We start from the raw sequence: 24,727 nt of genomic DNA on the forward strand, positions 1-24,727 counted from the left end.
ATGTGTTTCATATTCTTACAGTTTTTACAAGAAACAAAATTGAAAAATAACAAATAACACACACATATATATAACATTATCAAAAGAAAACTTTTTATGAAAGGTTTTCATACTTAGATCTAAGCTGTGAATATCCATAGAAAGCAAACTCAGTAACTTTCTACATTTAAATATTAAATTATTTCTTTATCACCAACATTTTAACAAAAGGACAGGAAAACACAATGAAAACCTGTTTAATACATTCCTCGCTATTAGTATCGAGATTAGTACTGAAAACATATTCATTGGTGTCTGAGTGTTCTATACAAATATTAAACTGGTGGAAGTGAATGAATGTCAGATATTAAAGATTATTTGTGTTGTTGTTATTGTTGTTGGTTTCTTAGGTATGTATATGTGTGTTGTCACGAAGGATGCTGGGAATTTCAATGACTGATCAAACTGAGAATGATAGATGATATAAAAGTCGAGCTGAAAAAAAAAATTCAAATTAAGAATTCATACAGTCATTACTGTTTAGAATAGCCTTCAGACTTTTTTATGTGTCACAATGGCGTCATTTAAAACGCATCTCTCAAATACAGGTATGGGAGATAACTCTTTTGATCTTATCTTTATATCAATACGAATCTACACGATTCTTTAATCGGTAGTATTGTTACTGGGCTACATTAACCAATTAAAACGCTACAGAGGTATCGATTTATACAAAGTGCAACTACATAAATCAGCGTTTGAATAAACACATAAAAACTATATAAATATATATATATATATAATACAACGTCTTTCTTCTTTTGTCAAAAATCATTTTTATTTATAATTTACTCGCATCTCGTCAAATCAAGTTTTTTCTATATATATATATATATATTTGTGTGAATTGCCAAACAATATATTCGTTTATCTGACAATTCTGGCTTATGATAAATTCACCCTCTTTTGTCTATTTATTTATTTATTTATTTTTTTACGAGAGGTTAAGATTTCCTTAACTCGTGAACAGGAAATTTGAGTGTATTTTCTCTCGCTATTTCCTGTGTGCTCTACCTGTCGACACCTTTTCTTCCATATTGGTTCACATTAAAAAATAATGGCATGTGTTTTCTTTGTTTTTATTTTTCTTTATAATTCTATTTTAGTACTCCAAACATTAGTTTTTGGCGTCTTACCGTCTTTAGCCGCCCCACCCCCACCCCCAACCCCCTTCTCTCGCCACCTCTGGGTCACAGATTCGAGGCCTCAGTGGGACCGTCGCCAAGTACTGGCCACAGGTATTTCTTGAGGACGCCGGCTTTCCTCTTCCACCCAAATCTGGGATGTCCTTGAACGATCCTTGCTGTTGATATGACGTAAAGCAAAAGAAACGAAACGAAACCGAGTATACGTTTATCCCAGGCTGTTTTGGTACTTTGTTATGTTTTTTAACGCATCGTGTCGGTTTTGTTTACAACCCAAACATAATTAGTTCTGTAATATTTGCTTATAGCTCAGTCAGAGCATGTTTTCATCGTGTTTACTTCACAAATCGGTATCTTGTAAAGTCCAGAACATGCAGTTATACGTTGCCAAGTTCGTATTGTCAATGAAAGATATTTCTATTTCATCACGCTCAAGATAAAGTTTAATTTCTTATTTCATACGTCGATTTTTTTCAACATTATCTCTGCGTTGAAAGAGGAAAGCAAACGAAATTGGTAATGAACAGCGACGTAACATGAGACAGTGACAAGGATGAGAGAGACAAGACAGGTACACGAGGACACAATGGTGTAAGACACAAGACAGGTACACGAGGGTACAAGGATATAAGACACAAGACAGGTACACGAGTACACAATGGTGTAGGACACAATACAGGTACACGAGGGTACAGTGATGTAAGACATATGACAGGTAACCGAGGTTACAATGATGTAAGACACAAGACAAGTACAGGAGGGTACAATGATTTAAGACACAAGATAGGTAAACGAAGGAACAATTGTGTAAGACACAAGCCAGGGACAAGACGGTACAGTGATGTTAGACATAAGACAGGTAACGGAGGGTACAATGATGTAAGACACAAGAAAAGTACTGGAGGGTACAATGATTTAAGACGGATGAACGAGAAAAGAAAGATATGAGACGTAAGAATGACACACGAAGATATACTTATAAAAATATATATAATAATAAGACAGATATAGGCGAAAAGAAATATATGAAACGTAAGACAGATACAAGATGGTACACTGAGATAAGACACAAGACATGTGCATGGAGAATACAAAGATATAAGACACAATATATATAAACGAGGGTACAATGATATGAGACATAAGACAGATACATGAGGATAAAAAAAGACTAAATATACGGTAAACGATGGTACAATAATGCAAGACACATGGCAGGTAAACGTAGAATACAAAGATATAAAACTCTGAGACATATACACGAGGATACAAAGATACAAGACACAAGACAGATACACAACAAATATCTAGGACATATCACAGACACACGAGAGCGGTGTAAAGACACAAGACAGAAGAAAGATACACAACAAATATCTAGGACATAACACAGATATACGAGAGCGGTGTAATGATACAAGACACAAGACATGTACACTGAAACACAAAATAAAAAAATGAACGTCATTCGATCACTGGAAAAGACTTTTAGTGTGAATTACAAAAGTCAAATATGATGAAGCGGATTTACCTGTTTTTCAGGTATCGACAATAAAACACATACCTTTTGATCGACGAGAAAATAACAAGCTGGGAACACAATACAAACGTCAAATAACTTTGTTATATATACATATTTTTTGACTGGAAAACACGATGAGCTGTAAAACATAAGTGCTTTCATTTCTTCTCCAGATGGTTTACATAATGTACATAGATACATAGTCTTTTAAAAAAGATATATTTTGCTGGGCACGGAGAATTCATCACATTTTCACTATATATGTATATATATATATATTGTTATATATATTTGCATTTTGTTGTTTAATTTGTCATGACGTTGTCAATTTAGATTGACATTTCCTGGCATATAAGTCGTGGCGGTTAATGTTGAAAAAATTATGTGTGAAGGCCACAAATATAACATACAAAGATACGTTGTTGTATCAAATCTGTATTTGTTTATTCTCATCATCATGAACCGGTATCTGTTGTCTTTACACTTAAAAGGTGTTTGTTGTCTTATTAACGCTTCTTTTCTTATCAGTACATTGCCATGAAATGTGGAACAACTGACCAGCTTCCAAGTACAGTTGTATATATATTGTATTCTCAATGCACTTACACTGCACTGATGATACGGACGAATGACTTGGCAATTTGTGGTACAGTTAAGTTGGTATCACCTTTATATGACGTCATTGCCAATGCGACATGCATTAGATTCTTGAGATTTTTCTGGAGAAAACATAAACAGTACACACGAATTTCACCAAAATTTTTGTCTCGATAAATGGAGGACCTTGCATAAATTTCCATGAATTTAGATTTTATATGATGTAGAGAGTTTGTATTATTTTATCATGTCTCTGGTGAGAGTCATACATCTCAGATGAAACCGCCGAAACGAATGTAAAATTCTGTTTATCACATAACTTTAAAAATTTTGCAAATATTCGCGAAAATACTGATATCAATGATAAATTTTAATCAATGCCTTTCTCATTGGTGACGTTACAATGAATATGACTGAATTAAGTCATAATTACGGGAACAATGGGTATCTTCAGCCAATCAAAACTGTTTAAGGTTTTATAACGCGTGTGTCAAGGAAAACATAGCAAAAGTTATGTAATTTGTGTTATTACATTCATAACAGGCTACATATGTGAAAAAATAACAACAAGTCAGCTGATTAAGTAAACAAAACGTTATGTATTTTATTGAAAACGGCACTCTACAGTTAACAGATAATTGATTTTCCCCATCGACAAGCGAGACTGATACATTTGGTTTAAGTATTGAGTTGTGGTATTGGATTTCATTTTAGCACAGAGCTGATGCATCCCCGTCCTCCTCCTCCTTCTCCTCGTTGTCGTCGTCGTCGTCGATGACTTTCAAAACAAAACACAATCATATTAGAATGCTTGAATGAATTATCTTTAGTGAAATGTTAGAAAGTTTTAATAGATAGATAAATAACAGACGATTGACTGATTAAATGCGACACAAAACCGTATTCTGAAACAGACTATAGGAAGACGACAGCTGTGAACCAATCGGAAGTTCAAAGGAAATTCAGCCCGAGGGAGGTGGCCATTTTGAATACACAACAAGTGTGCCTGACTGACTTCCTGTGTTTCTGATGCGGACGACTCAGGGAAAGAAAAAAATAAGCTAGGCAAAATGCCGGAACAAATCACCGTCTCGGAGTTTCTTAGCGAAACATGGGACGATTACAAATCCCCAACGACGTCTGCGTTCACGAAGAGGATGTCACACTGTCGAAATACAGTGTCAACTCTCGAAGAGGTTAGTTAAATACACATTTCATCATGTTTTGTCTACAAAAATATACTGTAATATGGTGTCATTTCTTTACCATTTGTATTTCTATTACACCCAATGATTGTCGTGAGTATGCATTTGTCAGCTCGATGTAAAAACGATGATTTACGAAAGAATGACACAATAATTTTCGCATTTTGACGAGAGGGGCGGGGAGTGGGTGTGTGTATTCCAACATCTTAATCCGAGACTACGAAGTTATCAGTATTGCAATAGAATTAAAGCTTTTGGGTTTGGAAGCGGATGCAAAAAAGGCAAATAACGTTTGAACACGTATATACGGACTCTTTAATTTTTATTGCAATTTTAAACTATTTCACTTTTGCAATGATACTTGAAACATACAACATTATCCAAAGATTTTGCTCAGTGTCAGATATGAAGAGAAGAGTGAATGACAGATGGGATATTAGTAACTTCATGTTACATAGTGGCCCTCAATCTGTTCTTGTCAAGTTCCAAATCTCGCCAGTGCCTTTGAAATTGTTTTTAATTTGCCACAATTTTAAGTATGTACTTTATTGAAAAAGCTGTGTGCTGATCTTTGTGTAATCTCACTGACAAGACATGTCTATTGGTGATCCTTATCAAGAATTGATACATGTAGATGAGAATAGTAGCAGCCATCTTAGTGATAAATAAATTTTACTTATTAAGAATGAGGTGAGGTTATTGTAATGCATACTTTGAAGTATGCTAAAGCTTACAATGGTGGATAATATTTGAAAAAAAAGACAGTGATGTAAAATAATGCAGATATTAACCAGGTGATCTGGAGTGCTTGGTCTTGAGCTGGCAAAATACTGAGATGAATTATACTGAAAAAGACAGTAGTGTCACAAAATATTGCAAATTTTCAGTAGCTGATCTGGAGTGCATGGTCTTGAGTTATCAAAAAACTGATACATTGTAGTTTGATTTTTTTTCTTTTTCTGAATAAGATAAAATTGATTGTTCAAAACAACAGGATTTGACATTTAGCTTAGGGAACAAGATTTAAGATGTGGCAGGGCTCTCACATCCCATTTTGGGTCTGGGGCCCGGGACCCTTAGAATTTGGAAAAATAGCGACGTTTTCCTTAGAATTGGGAAAACTTGGGGTCTAAATTGAGAAAAAAAGATACTATTTTGCATTGGGAATGGGGCCGAATATCAGTCCCAAATCTGGCAAATTGAGAGCCCTGTGTGGAATTCTGTGAACAAATTTAAAGTAACATGTTTCCTGGTTGTCAGTCCACAACAATAAAAGGAAGGAAGATAAAACTGGTCTGGAAGGAAACTACTATACCATACTTGACCTTTTTCAGAGGGCCAAGTTATCTCTGACTTAAAGTGAAGAGGGTTTGATTATTTCTGGACAGTATTGCAGCATTTATCAAATATGTATTATGATAATATTATTATCTATTTGAAGTGAACCAAAGCAATTTTTATTTTTCCAACAGAGATATCTATAAAAACATTGAATTGAGTCCTCAAACTAATTTATGTCAATAAATTAACTACTGTACTATGTAAGTGTTTTGAGGGATAGGCATATGATCTATACTAAACAAAGCATTGCTGGCATTCGATTGTAATTCTAAACAGCATTGGATATATAGATATAGACTTATTGCATGACATCAGCTTTAATATTGTTGATATAGGATGGTTAATAAAAACAATAAAAAACCTGATCTAAATAATTTATGAGAAAACCTATGCATAACTTTTTTGTAGAATATTCCGTAAACAAATTCCAATAGTAACTTTGTATATTTTTTTCCAAACATAAATAGATTGATTTGATCTTAACTATGCATTTTTTCTAAATGATCAGTTGGTCTTACTGGTTGTCAATTTGAGAGTCTTATCTGAGCTGTCTCTTTCAACCAGTTTTTCTTGAAAAAGATGCACAACAGCCGTTCTATCTTTACATGACAGGTGACGAGTTTCTATAGAATTGCTCTTAACTGTAAGGAGAGTCCAATTATCATGCCCACAGCTGTAGCATCAGCTTACATTGTACAACTGTTGTATATGTATTCAAACATCTGTTTGAAAGATTTCGCAAGAGAGAAAACAAGATCATTACAAAAGTGAAAGGAATTTAGATAGTGTTTGATTGTTTTGAAAGTTTCAAATAGACTGCATTAATTTTCATTTCCTGGTTGACTGGTACAATTCAACCCATAGTACAATGCTGTGTTGATTGATGTATCCAGATTTGTCAATTAGAGATATGTATAGAATAGTACATTTGGTATAGCTAGTTACAATTTAAATGTACACAAATAATGAAATGAAAATTGTACACAGCCTGGTACAAATTCATTTACACTGTCTTGTTCTTTATGAGAAAGGTGTGAAAAAAGAATTAACAAAGAAATTACAAGTTCAAATGTACACAAATGTTGAAATGTTGATTGTACACAACCTGGTGCAATTTTGTTTATGAGAAAGGAGTGAAAAAAAGAAGAAAGAAATTCATGCGTATTGTATTTTTCATTGACCGAGATTATGCTAATTATTTACTGAGGAACCGCTGCTAGTGCTGTGTAAGGTGTTTTAGGGATTGTAAATATTTGTGTAGTCAATTTGTAATGATGCATTAAAGTATGGCCTTGATGCATATAGTAATCCTACATGATAATCTGACTCACAAACATGTTTGTAAATCATTTCCTGGACTTGTACAATTATCACAGGGGGTTTACTGACCAAGTTGCCAACATCCTGGCTTTCTTGCTTTTCACTTCCTGTTGTATAGTGTTTACTCATGTATGCAGGATCCAAGTGGAGACAACTGTTGGCCACAAGTTACACCCGGATGATTTGTGGGAAAGGGGGAAGGCCATTGTACTCAACATCATGATAGCTCCTGGTTAGTAGTGATGAGGGGTAGAAGTGTGGATAATTGCATTGCCTATTAGTCCCCTTCCGCTGGGAACCCAGGAGGGAGGGGGTGTTTGGGGTGGGTGGTGGTGGTGGTGGGGGGGTGTTGTTGGGGGGGGGGGGGGCTATAGTTTTGCATCTGTTTGTCCTTTTGCTATTTTGTCCTGGCTCATTAGTAAACTTCTAGTCACTAGAACTTAATACTTAAGGTATTGGTTTGTCTTGGTGTGGTAATTGAGTTACGGTTAACAATCGCCTTGTTGAGGTGGTGTGTGTCTGTTATCAAAAGTTGGTCACTCAGACCTACATTTCACCTTTGACCTTCATAAAAGAAACGTTTGGGCTGTACTTCCTACACTACTTGTCACTTGAATTTCAAACTTGGGGAAGGCAGTGTGTGTCGTGTATCAAAAGTAGGAGGGTATGGATTCACCTTGGTGAGACAGGAGACTGTATACATAATTAAAAATACCTGAATTTTCTTGTTGAAGTTATTTTGTGATATTTGAATTATTTCCTTATTCATGAGTGTATGTATAATCTCCAATATACATGATAACAACTTTATAAAGTTAATGTCACTGATTCTCTGTACTTGTAATTTAGATATTTTTGCCTTTGCAGTAATTTATACATGTGAGGACTGATTTCACAAATCCAACTTGATGCAGAGTGAAATGTCACCTGTCTGATTGAGACACTAACTGTCGTAAGTTAAGTCCAGTAGAATGTAACTAAGCTCCAACTTGATGCAGAGTGAAATGTCACTTGTCTGATTGAGACACTAACTGTCGTAAGTTAAGTCCAGTAGAATGTAACTAAGCTCCAACTTGATGCAGAGTGAAATGTCACCTGTCTGATTGAGACACTAACTGTCGTAAGTTAAGTCCAGTAGAATGTAACTAAGCTCCAACTTGATGCAGAGTGAAATGTCACTTGTCTGATTGAGACACTAACTGTCGTAAGTTAAGTCCAGTAGAATGTAACTAAGCTCCAACTTGATGCAGAGTGAAATGTCACTTGTCTGATTGAGAAACTAACTGTCGTAAGTTAAGTCCAGTAGAACTAAACTCCAACTTGGTCAGAGTGAAATGTCAGTCGTAAATTAAGTCCAGTAGTCTGATGAGACACTAACTGTCGTAAGTTAAGACCAGTAGAATGTAACTAAGCTTGATGCAGAGTGAAATGTCACCTGTCTTGATGCAGAGTGAAATGTCACTTGTCTGATTGAGACACTAACTGTCGTATGTTAAGTCCAGTAGAATGTATCTAAACTCCAACTTGATGCAGAGTGAAATGTCACTTGTCTGATTGAGACACAAACTGTCCGAAGTTAAGTCCAGTAGAATGTAACTGAACCCTACTGCTTCTGCATGTCTATGTGCTGTTGTGTATGTTTAAAAGTCTGAGCAAGTTATTTCAGAAATCCCTCAATAGATTTAATTGCATATTTTACTGTAAGAGCTGAAGAATTGGAATTCTATACTTGATAAGGTTTTATTGGACAATACAAATACTTGCAAATGTCCTTGACCTTTTCATACTTAAAAGAGTATTTTGTAATTGAAGATAAATGCTTATTATCTATTTGTGTTCCTGTAAAAACTAGCTATTAGACATAGTGCACTTGCAATTGGTTATGACTTGAGGTAAAAAACATCAGGCAGCCTTCAGACAGTCTGAATAATGGAAGTGACTGCTTAATTTAGAGGACTGTTCATTTTAGGGGACTGCTCAAAACGGGTTTCACTGTATTTTATTTACTGAAATGTTCAAACTTTTGCATGTTTACAAAAGTTGAAGATTTTAAATGTTATCTCAACCTTCCCTTTCAGTCCTTGTCTGATTATGATACTGGATTCTGAATCTCCAAAATGTTTATACCTATTGATTTCCCAGCAGATCAATACCTAGTCACTTTAGTACATACCAATAGACCTATGTGGGTTGAGGAAGCCTGTTAAGGATGGATAGTATATATCAAACACCTACAGCTTGTTTCATATGTTGGTCATCAAACTACATATAGTTTTATATTAATCTCTTCTCATTGTTAATCAAGGATGGTACTATTTAAGTACTTGTGTGTTATCTCATGTTATTTCTGTATGCCTCAGCCCTTTATATGAGGTACGAAGTGTTGCCCCTGCAGGGCTCTAGATCTGCCAGATTTGGGGCCGATATTTGGCCCCATTCCCGATGCAAAATAGTATCTTTTTTTCCCAATTTAGACCCCAAATTTTCCCAATCCTAAGGAAAACACAGCTCTATTTTTCCCAATTCTAAGGGCCCAGGGCCCCAGGCCCCAGTCCCAAAATGGGGTGTGAGAGCCCTGCCGTGTCTGTCTGCCCTATCACATCCAATCTCATGTGGAATCAATGTCATATCACTAGAAACTCTCATTAGACTTGATTCATATTTACCTCATAGTGTCATAACACCGATTCTGCAATTTAAGATGGTCATAGGTTAGGGTTAAAGGGTCAAAGGTCACATTTGACAACTTCTACAAATTTAGCAATGAGTGATATGATATATATGTATGAAAGTGATCTGTGTCATACAGACATTTTCTTAAGTTTGTGATTGTGTTTGATAAATTCTGTATTCCACCGTAAATTGTGATTATGATTCTCTTCATCAATGTAAATACTCTTGTTAAAATCGGATTGACTCCATTTTAGACCAGGCCAATACATTGTATACAGGGACAATATCAGACGACTTTTGACCACAACAAACTGCAGATTTACTCTTATCTGAAATGAGCTAGAATTTTCCCTGTTATGGTCAGTGTAAACCAGTCTATTTTAGAAACATTGAACCGACATTGCACATTGTGTAGGAAATGAGGTGATGATGTTATTTGGTGTACAGGTAGAATTTTCCCTGTTATGGTCAGTGTAAACCAGTACTTTTTAGAAACATTGTGCTAAATGTTGAGAAGGAAATGAGGTGATAATGTTATTTAGTGTTAAGCCATGAACATTTTTTTCTGGGTCCATATAAGTACACCGATGAGATCAACTTGGGTAGATACACTGGTACTCCTACTGTGTCTGGCAATACAACTGAACTAATTAAGTAGGGAACACAGCCAACAGGTCTATTGTATAGGTCATAGACTCACTAAAGCATGTCCTCTGTTACATCTTCAAAACTATTCTTTTGTTAAACTACAAAAACTTGATATAGATCTATTTTTATACATTCATTTTGATGTTTTTAAAGTCAGATTTCTACAACCGCTGTAGATCTTTTAACACCTCTGTCTATTAAGTAGTTCAGATGAAGTTAAGAGAATAAAACATTGCTTCTGGACATGATTTTAAATGCCACCTGATTACTGAAAGGTCACAGTGTCTTATCAATATTGCTGATGGCTATTTGGTCAGTGTTACATGGTCATCTTTTTAAAGGTGGAGGAATTGATTTGATTGGACACCTGAAGCTAGAAGTTATGTATCTTCGATCACCTTGTGAACATAGATATCATTTCATAGCGTGACCACCTTTTAAAGATAGCTATCTTTTCATTGGTCACATTGTAAAGATAGTCATAATTTCATTGGTCACTTTGTAGAGGTTTCCATGGTTTCATTGGTCATCTTTTTATAGGCAGCTATCATTTCATGGGTCACTTTGTAAAAGTAGCCATAATTTCATGAGAGGGTTCTCATTTGTAAATCTAAGGTAAAATTAAATTGGAAATGAAATGCTGAGAATGTGTAAATGAATTGTACCCATGAAACAAAATATTTGGACAGCTTAGATCTGATAAACACTCAAATATCTCAGGTATGTTCTAAGGGAATCCATGTGGCAATCAATATCACATGTACGTTTTCACAGATGGTGTAAACAGCATCACATGGAAGCTTAGAACTGACTGTCTGGTATCCATTTAGCATGATGGTAATGGATTGAAGTGCATCATCTGAAATCTGAATTATTCAGCAACAGAAAGGTCCCTCAGTCTTTTAGAACTCCTCGACGTAACCACAAATTTTCTATTTTGAGTGCTATATCGTTCTGATTACCAAGCAGTAACCTATGGTGACCTTACTTTTGGTTTTTCTGGTTGCATCACCATGGTTCCAGGATGAATATAACTGGCATCTGCTGCTGGTATCAGGCATATCAACCTCACTTTGTACAGGTTAATGCAGTAGAGTTGGTGCAGACGCCATACCATCGAGTTTTGTTAACTTGAAAAATGGAACTTATGAGTTAAAAGTATCGGGGAAATGATTATATTGATCTCTCTTACTGTTTGTTTATGAAGAAGGAAATTGTACAGTACAGAATATTGGATGGTTTTAGATGTTATGAGATTCATTTCTCTTTAACAGGACTTCATACTTTGTCGTTTGAGGAATTAAAGATGTGTAAAAGTAAACTCCTTGTGTTGTTTTCAGATTGCTGTTTTTAATTACAAAACCATTTAAAATACCCAGAAATTCTAAAGATAATTAAAACATGTTTTCTTGTCGTAGAATTATAAGGATTGAAACAATTTGGTCCTCACATATTTGAGTATTTTTTGTGTTATTAAAACCATTTATTTTGTATACCGACAGTGCTTTCACAGGGGATGTACATATATAACTGTATGGTATGTCTGAGGGAAAGACATTCCTGATGGTATTGTTAGAATGTCTGGCTTGATGAGTTCTACAGTGACTGATCAGAGTTTTAGATGAATACAATAAAACTGTAGAGTGAGTTAGTAGGATCGCCAAATCTACAGGACTGATTGAGGATCAGAGACTGTTAAAACTTAAAGGCTTGGATTTCAGAAATAAATATGCTGAGTCATCAGAATGATATCTGGAATCACCCGTAACTGCAAACTACTAATTATAAGTGGCTTGTACAACTGTTCAGTGTAGTCATAAAATCCTTGTTAGAAACACTATCAGGCTAATTTATGAATTCAGGAATAACTTCGGAAGTCTTTGATAAAATAATTCAGTTTGGTGTAGGAATCCTCATGATAAACTCCAAGGACTATATACAATGTTGTTCATTCTTCAGGAATATGATTTTTTTTTTGTCTTTTTTGTCGAACAGTATTATTTGCTATGAATGAAAGAGTTCAACCTAAGCAATACTCTTAAACTTTGTTGAAGTGTAGATACACCTTCTTCACCTGTATAAACCCTTATAAGTACGATGGACTGGGGAAGTATACACCAGGGTTTTCATGTATGACACCGCAGAATTTCTCCTCAATGGTAGTTTTAGCTCTCCTATGTATATATAACGTTTTTAAATTGAACAAGGAGTGACCCAGTTTGTCAGTGGATGTGGTCTCCTAAATTAAAGGATATTGTTTATGTTGGTCTAAAGGAATTGTTTAAAAACATTTTGAATAGAAATACCTAAGGTTGGTCATGGATGATAATAGTCACTGATAGTACTGGTTATTTAAAGAAGTTTTAGCTGTTTTTGAGGAAATGGAACAAAGTGATACATGTACCATGAAAACCAAATAAATAGATTTAGAAGAACGTTTGAAATTAATTTTTCTACAAAAACCTTAAAACTTTTTTGTTTTTGATTGGGAAAATCATAGAATTATCGAAAGAAGCGACCCTTGTATTACATTAAGAAAAAAAATTGTATACCTTCATCAAAAATAGTTCATCTGCGAAAATCTGGCATTCATGACCGAATTGTCACTCTCTTGATTTGTGTCAACTGCAGATAAGATTGTGTCTGTGACATCAAAAGGCAGGATATATTTACAATGAAAAAGAAAGGGCACATAATAATATAGAAAAGAGCTCTGAGTATTGCAGTCATCATCTCTTACAGTAGGCTGGATCTGTCTGCATGTACGATTGTGCATTCCATCGGTATAGCAGGCTATTTCCCCAAATTTGTTTCATGTGGATAAATATAAACAGACAGGAGCACATGTATGACGCAGATGTAAAATAGGATAACTTACTCTAAGTGTAATTTGTAAATATGGCTTAACGTTTATTTGCAAAATCAATATTTATGATTTGGTTGGGATGATTGAGCGATAAGCTGTCACGAAAGCACAATATAAGCGTGAAATGACATTCCTTGTTCAAAGAAAACATTCTCAAGAGGATTTACAAGGATTAGACAATGGATCGTATTTTCTTTCTGGTCATTGTTAGGATAGATTGGTCATTGATGGAATGACCAAGTCAGGGAGATTGGTCAACTGATTTTAGACAAGAGCTGGATGGGTCAATGCATAAAAAATCAAATTAAGGCATTTTGTCGGTTTTGTGTACATTGTATAATGAAATTGGCATACTGTGAGAAAAAACTTCACACTGTGTATTGGAGAATGTTTTATATCTGTCAGCTGTCTATTAAGACGCTGGAATCATTCAACAAGACTTAATTTTGATGGCATATTGACATTTTCTTATATCCTAAAGCTGATGGAGAGTATAATCAAGCTATGCTGTTATTCAGTGATTACGAGTGTACATCAAAGATTGTTATTTTCAAGGAACCCTACATATTTTACTTAATAGATAAAATGTTGATTAATCTTAATAATAAGAGACCCTGTAATGTACTTATTCAGATCAAGATGTTTTCTTGACCTCGTAGCTTTTGTAGAAATAAAAAAGAAATTTATTCCATCAGAATTGATTAGCCTAGGATTGATGGAGAATGCTGTTATGTTTTATTTGATTATTGTAATGTTGATGGTCCCCTGGTATTTCTGTTCCTACTTATCTTTCAGACCTAGAAGTGTATTGGTTAATATTGAGGTCAGTTATATATAGACTAAGTACCTAATGGGTCATTCTGCTCCACATCCTTATGCACCACTAAGTGTACAACTTGGCTTGTCATTTCTGTCACCTAAATTTTTACCTAACCTCTTAAGTGTAATTTTTAAGATTTGTTTACATCGTTCCCAATTTTTTGTGAGATTTATAAATCTCTTACAATGCTATCCTCTTGCTCTTAAAAATAAAAAAAATTCTTGTGGTATTTCTGATAAATCCTCTATGAAAAAAAGTGATTTGATGTCTGTCATTTTACATAAGTTGGGTTATATTTGTAGAATGGTATCAGCAGTGCATACCATAGTTGTCAAATTTTTGAGGTGATCGCCCAGTTTAAATTGAGTTGTAAATGATTAACCATGACAACAAGGAATACAAAACAATATATACATCTACTGTAACTAGATCTAGAATGGACCATTGAATGTTCGACCTATTGACCCTATTACACACTTGGTAGTTTTGGATTAGAAACACTCTCTATTCCTCAAGCAAGATTAATGTAGTAGGGTTCACATCAAAGGATTGGGATCAAGATTCTTTATCTGGAGGTGCCTGTTTCACAACTCAAGTATTTACAGTATTTTTAGAAAAAAAAAAGTTCTGTTAGAATTTTAACCTGAGTCAGTGCTATCTGTTACAGATTCAGAAATAAGGATAGAACCAGATATGTTGTACAAGTAAACAGTACTACTGCGGAACTTATGTTTCTCACTGCTTTCTGTTGTAGAATTCAAAGTTAATGAACAATTTGTTCTGTGAGATATATTGATAATTCTTTCTAAGGTATTTTTAACATGTACATGTCTCCAGATATCAGCTTAAAGGATTTGAAAATTAAATATCACAGTTACAAATTACATTGTTGACTACCTTAGTTTTATTTGAACTTCTTGAAGTTCATTTTAAATTACGTTTTACACCAATTTTGATTGATGCATCGAAACAGGAAAAATTTGTGACAGAATTTTCCAATAGTACTTAAAGTATCATCTAATATCAGAAACTCTGAAATTATTCTTAGTAGTACTAGAACAGCCAACTTTTCCATTTATTTACACATAGTTCAGTTATATGTTGTAAGAAGTCACTGATAGTCTACAGTGTGTTTTGTGAGCCGAAAACTTTCCCAGCTTGATTGAATACTGTACTTTATATATATAGCAATGTTAGTGCAACAATTTCCTGTTATTAGCCGTGAGCTGAGAATCCAATTTACTAGGGGTCTGACTGAAGCATTTCTTAGCTCTTCTCAATATTGATTGTATAGGAAAGAGCATTTCCATCTTTACAATTGTCTACAACCCAGAGCTATGATACTAGATGTAACTTATGTAATTTACCATGTGAAAGTGAACCAGAAGGGGCAGTGATATTATTACTTGGGGAAACTATACCTATAACAGAATAGGGTTGGGAGACGTGTTCATAATCGGATAAAATTGAAAACAATTTTCAATGACCTTTGAATAAGTGACGCTACATTGTAGAAGTCTGTTTTAGACATTTCAGTTACGGTGTTGAAAAAAAAATACGGTTTGTAAACTTTTTTATTTCTTACTTTGTTCCTCATCTCCAAAACAATGTTTATGTACTTGAGTCTGGAAGGCAAAGCGTTTTTTGAAGTTTTGTTGGAAAAAAGAAAAAAAAAATCATGTTTCACACTTCACTGTAGTTCACTATTTGTAGTGCTATTCTTTACTCTGAAACCAGAATGTTCCTGGGGTTGTTTCCAATTTGAAATCAATAAAGAATGAAATATAACAACTGTCCTGTAACTTAGGTTTGACATCCTGTTTCCTGTTTGGTATCTAAAACTCTACAGAATGGTTTCAGAAACTGTTCTGCTATCACAGTCTGGGTTATGATATGCTTGCTTTATCATGACCTATTGTAAGATCCAGAAGTCTATCAAACACAACCTGTTGTAGTTTTTTCCAGTTAGTTTGTGGTTTTGTTTATGGGCAGGTGTTTGGTATCTGTGTTTGCTCAAGTCTGGTCAATATCACAGTGTATAACAGTCCGGATATTTCTTGGGATCAGTTATCTCCCTTGTGAGAATTCAAACATTAATGGGTAATTTTATCAGGGAGTTATCTACCATGACTTATTTGAGTTACTTAGTCTGTCATTGATAATTTCAAACAAAATGTATAATTCTGTGAATGAGTTATTTCTCCTGATGTGGCCAAACTATTGTCTAGATCTGATTGGTATAGGTGAGTTGTTTCCCCTGATTTGTGTGAATTACCTCCCCTGCCACTGTAAACAAACATGTTGTGCTTCTTAAAAAAGGTGATGTAAAGTATAACAACAGATGAGGACTTCAACTTGGAACCTCAAAACTCTTGACTTGGTGCTCTTATGAATTAAACTATTTGCCTTGGTCACTGCCTGAAACATCCTAAATGTTTTCGTGACCTATCTTCTGTGTTGGATGGTAGTTATACACTGCTGTCCCCTGTCTGTGCCTACAACTCAACATGTACTTAAAATTAAAACAGTTGCCGGATATTTGTTCCATAACACACTTCCTGATCTTCACATAACATGGCTTGCAGAGTATAAGTATGAATTATATAGCTAGCATAAGACTGTATACATATATGGTTTAAAATTATTGACATGGTAACTTTCTGTTACCAGGGTGTTACTGAAATTGACTTGGTATTGTTTACGTAGAAAGATTTACCAATATTTGAATCATCAGAAAATAAGAAAGAATAATGGCCTTGGTTGATTTTCAGCTCTGCAAGCAAAAGATGTTACATGATTTTCTAGATCTGTGAGGGATGATAATGAGGAAGAATATGTACAAATGACTTAAACATAATTTTTTGCAGAATCGTGAAGGGAAGGGTACTCTTTATCCCTTACCAAAATAGGTACAATTGTATAATTTTTTGGTAACTTTTGATAAAGGTACAAGAAACCATATCAATTAAAATTTTCAAACAGATTTCTTTCCCTATTTCCTGATTTTACACTTGAGTCTTTGTCAGCATTTTTCAGATTTATCAATCGATTGTTTTAAGCTTGGTAACTATCTGAAACCTGACTTGGTTAGATGGTGCAGCAAAGGCCTTCAGGTACAGAAAATTAGATCAAATGTAGGCAAAAGTTCTACAGTTTGCCTAACATGAATCAAGATAATCTAAGTCTGTTCTGGTTTATTTGACATAGATAAAGGCCATCTGAGTTTGTCCTGGTTTATTTGACATAGATAAAGGTGGTCAAAGTCTGTCCTTGTTTATTTGACATAGAAAAGGTTGTCAAAGTCTGTCCTAGTTTATTTGACATAGATAAAGGTTGTCAAAGTGTGTTCTAGTTTATTTGACGTAGATAAAGGTCATCAAAGTCTGTCCTAGTTTATTTGACATAGATAAAGGTCGTCAGAGTCTGTTCTAGTTTATTTGATATAGATAAAGGTCATCAAAATCTGTCCCAGTTTATTTGACATAGGTAAAGGTCGTCAAAGTCTGTCCTGGTTTATTTGACATAGATAAAGGTTGTCAAAGTCTTTCCTAGTTTATTTGACATAGAAAAGGCCGTCAAAGTCTGTCCTAGTTTATTTGACATAGATAAAGGTCATCAAAGTCTGTCCTAGTTTATTTGACATAGATAAAGGTCGTCAAAGTCTGGCCTTGTTTATTTGACATAGAAAAGGTCGTCAAAGTCTGTCCTGGTTAATTTGACACAGATAAAGGTCATCAAAGTCTGTCCTTGTTAATTTGACATAGAAAAGGTCGTCAAAGTCTGTCCTTGTTAATTTGACATAGAAAAGGTCAAAGACTGTCCTTGTTAATTTGACATAGATAAAGGTTGTCAAAGTCTGTTCAGGTTTATTTGACATAGATAAAGGTGGTCAAAGTCTGTCCTTGTTTATTTGACATAGATAAAGGTCGTCAAAGTCTGGCCTCGTTTATTTGACATAGAAAAGGTTGTCAAAGTCTGTCCTTGTTAATTTGACATAAATAAAGGTCATCAAAGTCTGTCCTTGTTAATTTGACATAGAAAAGGTCGTCAAAGTCTGTCCTTGTTAATTTGACATAGAAAAGGTCATCAAAGTCTGTCCTTGTTAATTTGACATAGATAAAGGTCATCAAAGTCTGTCCCAATGTATTTGACATCAGTCATGGTCATCAAGACATTATATGACACAGAAAGTTACTTTACATAACAATGACTGCCAGTACAGGCAATATTTGTGACAATATTAAATTCAGTGCAGTCAAAATATGCGTAAAGGAGTGCTTAAGTTTACCAAATGCAATATTGATATATTTAACACTGGTTCACAATGTAAGATGCAGGTGTGGTATATGGGTCCAATTTTCTACATTATGTACATAGGACATGTTTGAAAGACGTAAAATTGTCAGGATTTCCTCCTCAATATGCTTTTTAAAAACTGTTTCACAGTTAAGTTATACACTAAGGATTTGAGTTGAATTCTATAAAACCAATTAGTAAATATCAGTCGTATTGCTGGCAATTTTTTTGCATATTTTGATGTTAAGTGCAAGTCGTAAATGACGTCAATACTAACCCCATCGTAAGCTATGATCTTTATTCATTGTACATTGTTATTTGCTGGCAGTAAAAGATGCTTGTCTCTGATGTATTAAGTTAGCTATAGTAGACATTTGCTGTGTTTATACAGTCACTTTCAATTTGCTATTGTGAGGAGATAAATCTTTTATTGATCTGTTCTATATTTACAGAAACTGGACATGGACCGAAGTGGGCTGAACAAAATGAAGAAATCTATCAAAGCTCTGTACAACTCTGTCAAACGTAAGAATTTCTAACTCTGTCAAACAAGAATTTCTAACTGTCAAACGTAAGAATTTCTAACTCTTGTCAAACATAAGAATTTCTAACTCTTGTCAGACGTAAGAATTTCTAACTGTCAAATCTAAGAATTTCTAACTGTAAAATCTAAGAATTTCTAACTCTGTCAAACAAGAATTTCAAACTGTCAAACGTAAGAATTTCTAACTCTGTCAAACGTAAGAATTTCTAACTCTTGTCAGACGTAAGAATTTCTAACTCTGTCAAACGTAAGAATTTCTAACTGTCAAATCTAAGAATTTCTAACTCTGTCAAACAAGAATTTCAAACTTTCAAACGTAAGAATTTCTAACTCTGTCAAACGTAAGAATTTCTAACTCTGTCAAACATTAGAATTTCTAACTCTGTCAAACAAGAATTTCTAACTGTCAAACATAAGAATTTCTAACTCTTGTCAGACGTAAGAATTTCTAACTCTTGTCAGACGTAAGAATTTCTAACTGTCAAATCTAAGAATTTCTAACTGTCAAATCTAAGAATTTCTAACTCTGTCAAACAAGAATTTCAAACTGTCAAACGTAAGAATTTCTAACTCTGTCAAACGTAAGAATTTCTAACTCTTGTCAGACGTAAGAATTTCTAACACTGTCAAACGTAAGAATTTCTAACTGTCAAATCTAAGAATTTCTAACTCTGTCAAACAAGAATTTCAAACTTTCAAACGTAAGAATTTCTAACTCTGTCAAACGTAAGAATTTCTAACTCTTGTCAAACGTAAGAATTTCTAACTCTGTCAGACGTAAGAATTTCTAACTGTCAAATGTAAGAATTTCTAACTCTTGTCAAATCTAAGAATTTCTAACTATGTTAAACAAAGAATTTCTAACTCTGTCAAACATAAGAATTTCTAACTGTCAAATCTAAAAATTTCTATCTCTTGTCAAACGTAAGAATTTCTATCTCTTGTCAAACGTAAGAATTTTTAACTGTCAAATCTAAGAATTTCTATCTCTTGTCAAACGTAAGAATTTCTATCTCTTGTCAAACGTAAGAATTTCTAACTGTCAAATCTAAGAATTTCTTTTGCTTGTAAGAATTTCTAGCTGTCAAACATAAGAATTTCGAACTCTGTCAAACATTAGAATTTTCTAGCTCTGTCAAACATAAGAATTATCGGACAAGACAAGCAAGCTGAGCTTTCCTATTAATATTGTGGTTTAATTCCTAACAGCATGAACTTGTTTCAATAAAGTATAGGTTTGAAGTTGGGCACAGAACCATTGGCATGGGTTCAGAGTACCTGTTTATACGCTTGTTATTTTCCTTCAAGTATCAGGGGTATTTATTATGTGTAAACATCTCAGCCTATTACTGAAGTATACTTAGTATCTGATGAGATAATCTTCCTCAAGATCTCCACCTGAAAAACAGTTCACTGACAGGTATATTACATATACACTGTCAGAAATATATATAATTAAATTCAATCCACCTCGTCTGAATAAACGCTTGGTAGCTTCTTTTCTCTGTGATAGACATTTATTTTGATTTAAAAGAAAAAAAAAACACTTTTACTTTAGGAGAAGTTTCTTCAAACACAGGCATCGTGTATTTGTGTCATGTCTGCTAAAATGATTATTCATTGAATCACCTCATGACTACTGATAGATTGTCATGTTCATGCATGATGAATGTATTATTCAGCGTAAATTCCAATCTTTCTAATGATTGAGGCATGTCTTATCATAACTTAATGGAATTACAATATAGAGAAAATTTTTGCTGCTGTTAAATTTCGACAGTTTCGTTCTCTTGCCTAATCTTTGTATCCCACTCATCACTCTTTTTTTGGTTCTACTCAATTTCCTGTATTTTATGACCCGATTTAGGGCCGAAAGGCTGTAATAATGGACATAAAACCTGTTAACTTAAATAAACAATTTTAGCAAATACTGTTAAACACCAGAGGTTGGCTTAAGTTGGATTTTAAAATATTTACAAAAACAATTGGTCCCACAATGTAAAATTTAAGTATTTCCAGAAATTACATAAATCCCATCGAGATTCTTCAAGGGGAGGAGTCACAATTGGCCCACCCCTGACTTTGATGATGAAGTGTCAGACCTCCGGGTTTATTCACGATAGATATATGCTGTATGAGGGTTATGTTCTGTGTTACCTAGGATGGTGATCATGGTGATCGATCGTTGTGTCAGGCTACATCCTTTAACCCTGTCTATATTAAGTCATTATATATTAACTACGGCCTGCCATGAAGAGTTCTTGGAAAATCTTGAGGGATTATTGGAGTATTTCCAATATTGATAGGGTTTCCTACTGATGATTCCTGAAAGTAATTATCTTTGAAGTGGAATTTTACCTTAATGATCAGAACACCTTAGAAGTGCTTTATTTAGAGTTCCAAGGTCAAGGACACCATTTTCACTTTATTTAAAAGTCAGAAACCTTAGAAGTGCTTTGTTGAGGGTTTCAAGGTCAATGCTTTTTTGGGGTTCCAAGGTCAAGGACACCATTTTCACTTGATTTAAAAGTCAGAAACCTTAGAAGTGCTTTGTTTAGGGCTTCAAGGTCAAAGCTTTATTTAGGGTTTCAAGGTCAAGGACACCATTTTCACTTGATTTAAAAGTCCAAACACCTTGGAAGTGCTTTGTTTAGGGTTTCAAGGTCAATGCTTTATTTATGGTCCTAAGGTCAAGGTCACCATTTTCACTTATTACAAAAGTCAGAATACTATAGTAGTACTGGTATTTAGGGTTCCAATGTATTACTTGATACAATTTAAGGTTACAAGGGCAACATTACTATTAAAACTACTTGAGTGGTGGAGTACGTACCAGTTGTTTTAGGTCACATAGGCGTATATATCCAGCTTTCCCAAGTAGTGTCATATTTTAAGTATGACATATTGAGGCAGTGAAAGTTAGTCTTTTATCTTTGAATTTATTCAATTTCACTCCATATAATGATTTGTTTTTGTTTTAAAGGACCTTCGTAAATTACTGCACTATCTTTTTAATTTAATCATCAAGTGTCTGTTTCAAATTAGATAGGTTTGTAAATGTGCCTGAGCTATGAACAAATTGAAAAATTGCGTGAGTGCTTCAAGAGCTTTATTGATGAAGTAATTAGCTACCATTTTAGTGATATGTTTGTGACAACAGAAGGATGCAGTACAACAGTTGACTTAGTGTGGAGACATCATATTCATGTTAACAGCCTCATATTTCCTACTTGGCAAATGAACAGGTCAGTGCTGTTTTAGGAACAACCAAGGAAATGCTGACTTGTTATCAGAACCTTCAGACTAAGTTAGAAGAAATAATGGCAGAATAAGAACAGAAATGAGTTAGAATAAGATCAGTGTAAACAAATCATTACCGGGACTTTTTTTATAGGAAATTTGTTGCTGTGAGTGAAAACGATATTCATTGATACATGGCCAGTAATTCGGTAGAAAGGGGCGAGGGGGGGGAGTTGGGGGATTGAGGGGATGTGCTGAGGGAGGGGGGAAAGGGGCGAGGGGGGGTTGGGGAGTTGGGGGGGTTGAGGGGATGTGCTGAGGGAGGGGAAAGGGTGAGGTGGGGGGTTGGGGAGTAGAGGGGTTGAGGGGATGTGCTTAGGGAGGGGGGAAAGGGTGAGGGGGGGAGTTGGCGGGTTGAGGGGATGTGCTGAGGGAGGGGGGAAAGGGGCGAGGGGGGGTTGGGTAGTTGGGGGGGTTGAGGGGATGTGCTGAGGGAGGGGGGAAAGGGTGAGGTGGGGGGTTGGGGAGTAGAGGGGTTGAGGGGATGTGCTTAGGGAGGGGGGAAAGGGTGAGGGGTGGGGTGAGAGACTAGATGGTGATTCACACTTCTTTTTACTGTGATGATTGGTTGTATTGATCTGAGCAGATCTGAGAAGCTTGGTTCAACACTGACTACCCATGTCGGTTTATGTTTTTCAGGAAGCTGAGAAACGATATGTTGTGACATGATTTGTCTTTTGAAAAGAAATTTTACTGCAGAATTGTGAATTTTTATGGGAGATTTATTTTTGTAAATTTCGTGGGTACTTTAAATTCCATGAACTTTTTTTTGGTATATTTATGATAAACAGATTTATGTTGATATCAATTACATGGTACAAGTTTTCTTAGTGATGAAGATTTATCATTGAAATGCCAATGTAAATCAGTGTTTTTGGAAAAACCATGAAATTTTAGCACTACATTAACAGTACCCTAATTGGTCTGGATGATATGTGACAGTCCTCCCCAATGATGTTCAGTGAGATAGCTAGCTACTTCAAGGCGATTCCACTTCAAAATGACAGTGACTGTTGACAATTTGATAAACAAGAACAACATTTTGACATTTCATTATAACAGCACATTGACTCTGGAAAAGTGCACTTTCATCTTGCAATTTAGTTCAAAGGCTTTGATTTCAAAAGGGAAAATATCGATGGAAAAAAACACAATTAAAAACAGATATAGAATTTCAGTCTGTTTGGACTCCTGGTTAGGGACATAACTATAAAAAGCTTCATCTTCTTACGTAGCCTTTCTGGTCACCAGACTCAATTGACAAAAATTCAGCTATCCCACATTTTAAAGTTGTGACAGATGGTTAGGTACTAGTACATAAGTACATAAATATTAGGGTGATGTATCTGCCCCATCCTCATTTATATACTGTTTGGATGAATCACAAATATATTTCTTGTTTGTTGTTGATCATCAGTGGGAGTCAGATGGATTCATCTGTGTCCACGGAGCTCAACTTGTGTGGTGCACTGCTGGCTTGGCTTGTTGTCAAAACCCTGACTCCTATACTTGTGTTAGGTTGTGATCTCATACTACATCAAGTACACACAGTCATCTCGTGTGGCTAGGTTATATCATAAAAATCCTTTGAGAAAGACATTTGATACATAGATATAATATGAATGTGTAATTGTTTCATTTTTATAGAATAATTTAGACAGAATAGAGCATTTTGATATGGAATGTAGATAAAGTTGTCTGTACATAGGGTTAAGCAATTAATACTTGTATTTTTTTCCCTCATATTTTACTTGCAAGATCCATTCATGATTTTGTTGCCTGTAGGTGTACAAGTCAGATGCAAGTTCTGATTCACCATTCTGTGAAACCTGTGACTTTTATGATATGATTGCATTTGCACATTTGTCCATCTTTCTATTTATCTGTGTGTGGGATACTTGCTTTAAGATATCTTCTAAACATTTGAATATTCCTAATGTCTTTTGACTAGACAATGGTGATGTAAATGCTGTAAAGATTCCATCTGTATATTGATGGGCCTGTCCTTCCTTGGTTTGTTTGTTTATATTTTTAGAGTAATAAACAATGTTGGAAACTAGAAGTTTGATTTAGATGTTAAACAGATGCTGCCCTTAGTGCATGGTGTAAGCTAACTGTTATTACCTTCGTGGTAGTTGTTTTATGAAACAGACTATAGACAGATATACCTAAGTCTATTATCTTGTCAATGAAGATGTATGTGTTGTCAGATTTCATCGCCTTCAGACATGCTCAGATGTCTCTCAACAACAGGTTGCTGAGGCTGTTTGGGATGAGGAAGGGGAGGGGGAAGCTATTTAAGATGGGGAGGGGAGGGGAGACTGTGTGAGATGGAGAGGGGAGGCTGTTTGAGATGGGGAAGGGGAGGGGGAAGCTGTTTGAGATGGGGAGGGGAGGGGAGACTGTTGGAG

The 24,727-nt window shown here is 34.9% G+C and overlaps 1 protein-coding gene across 1 annotated transcript in view; it reads left to right on the forward strand.

Annotated features, from left to right (window-relative positions):
- Positions 1–4,373: 4,373 nt before the first annotated feature.
- The window catches only part of LOC132548295 (arfGAP with SH3 domain, ANK repeat and PH domain-containing protein-like), a 46,073-nt gene continuing 25,719 nt past the window's right edge, over positions 4,374–24,727 (forward strand). Inside the window, exons 1-2 of the mRNA XM_060212150.1 lie at positions 4,374–4,499; positions 18,925–18,997. Coding sequence (XP_060068133.1) covers positions 4,374–4,499; positions 18,925–18,997 — 199 coding nt within the window. The remainder of the gene's footprint in view (positions 4,500–18,924; positions 18,998–24,727) is intronic.

The sequence above is a fragment of the Ylistrum balloti genome, unplaced genomic scaffold, assembly GCF_031769215.1.
Source record: "Ylistrum balloti isolate Yb309-2 unplaced genomic scaffold, AGI_CSIRO_Ybal_v1 Utg370008, whole genome shotgun sequence".
Lineage (NCBI taxonomy): Eukaryota > Metazoa > Mollusca > Bivalvia > Pectinida > Pectinidae > Ylistrum > Ylistrum balloti.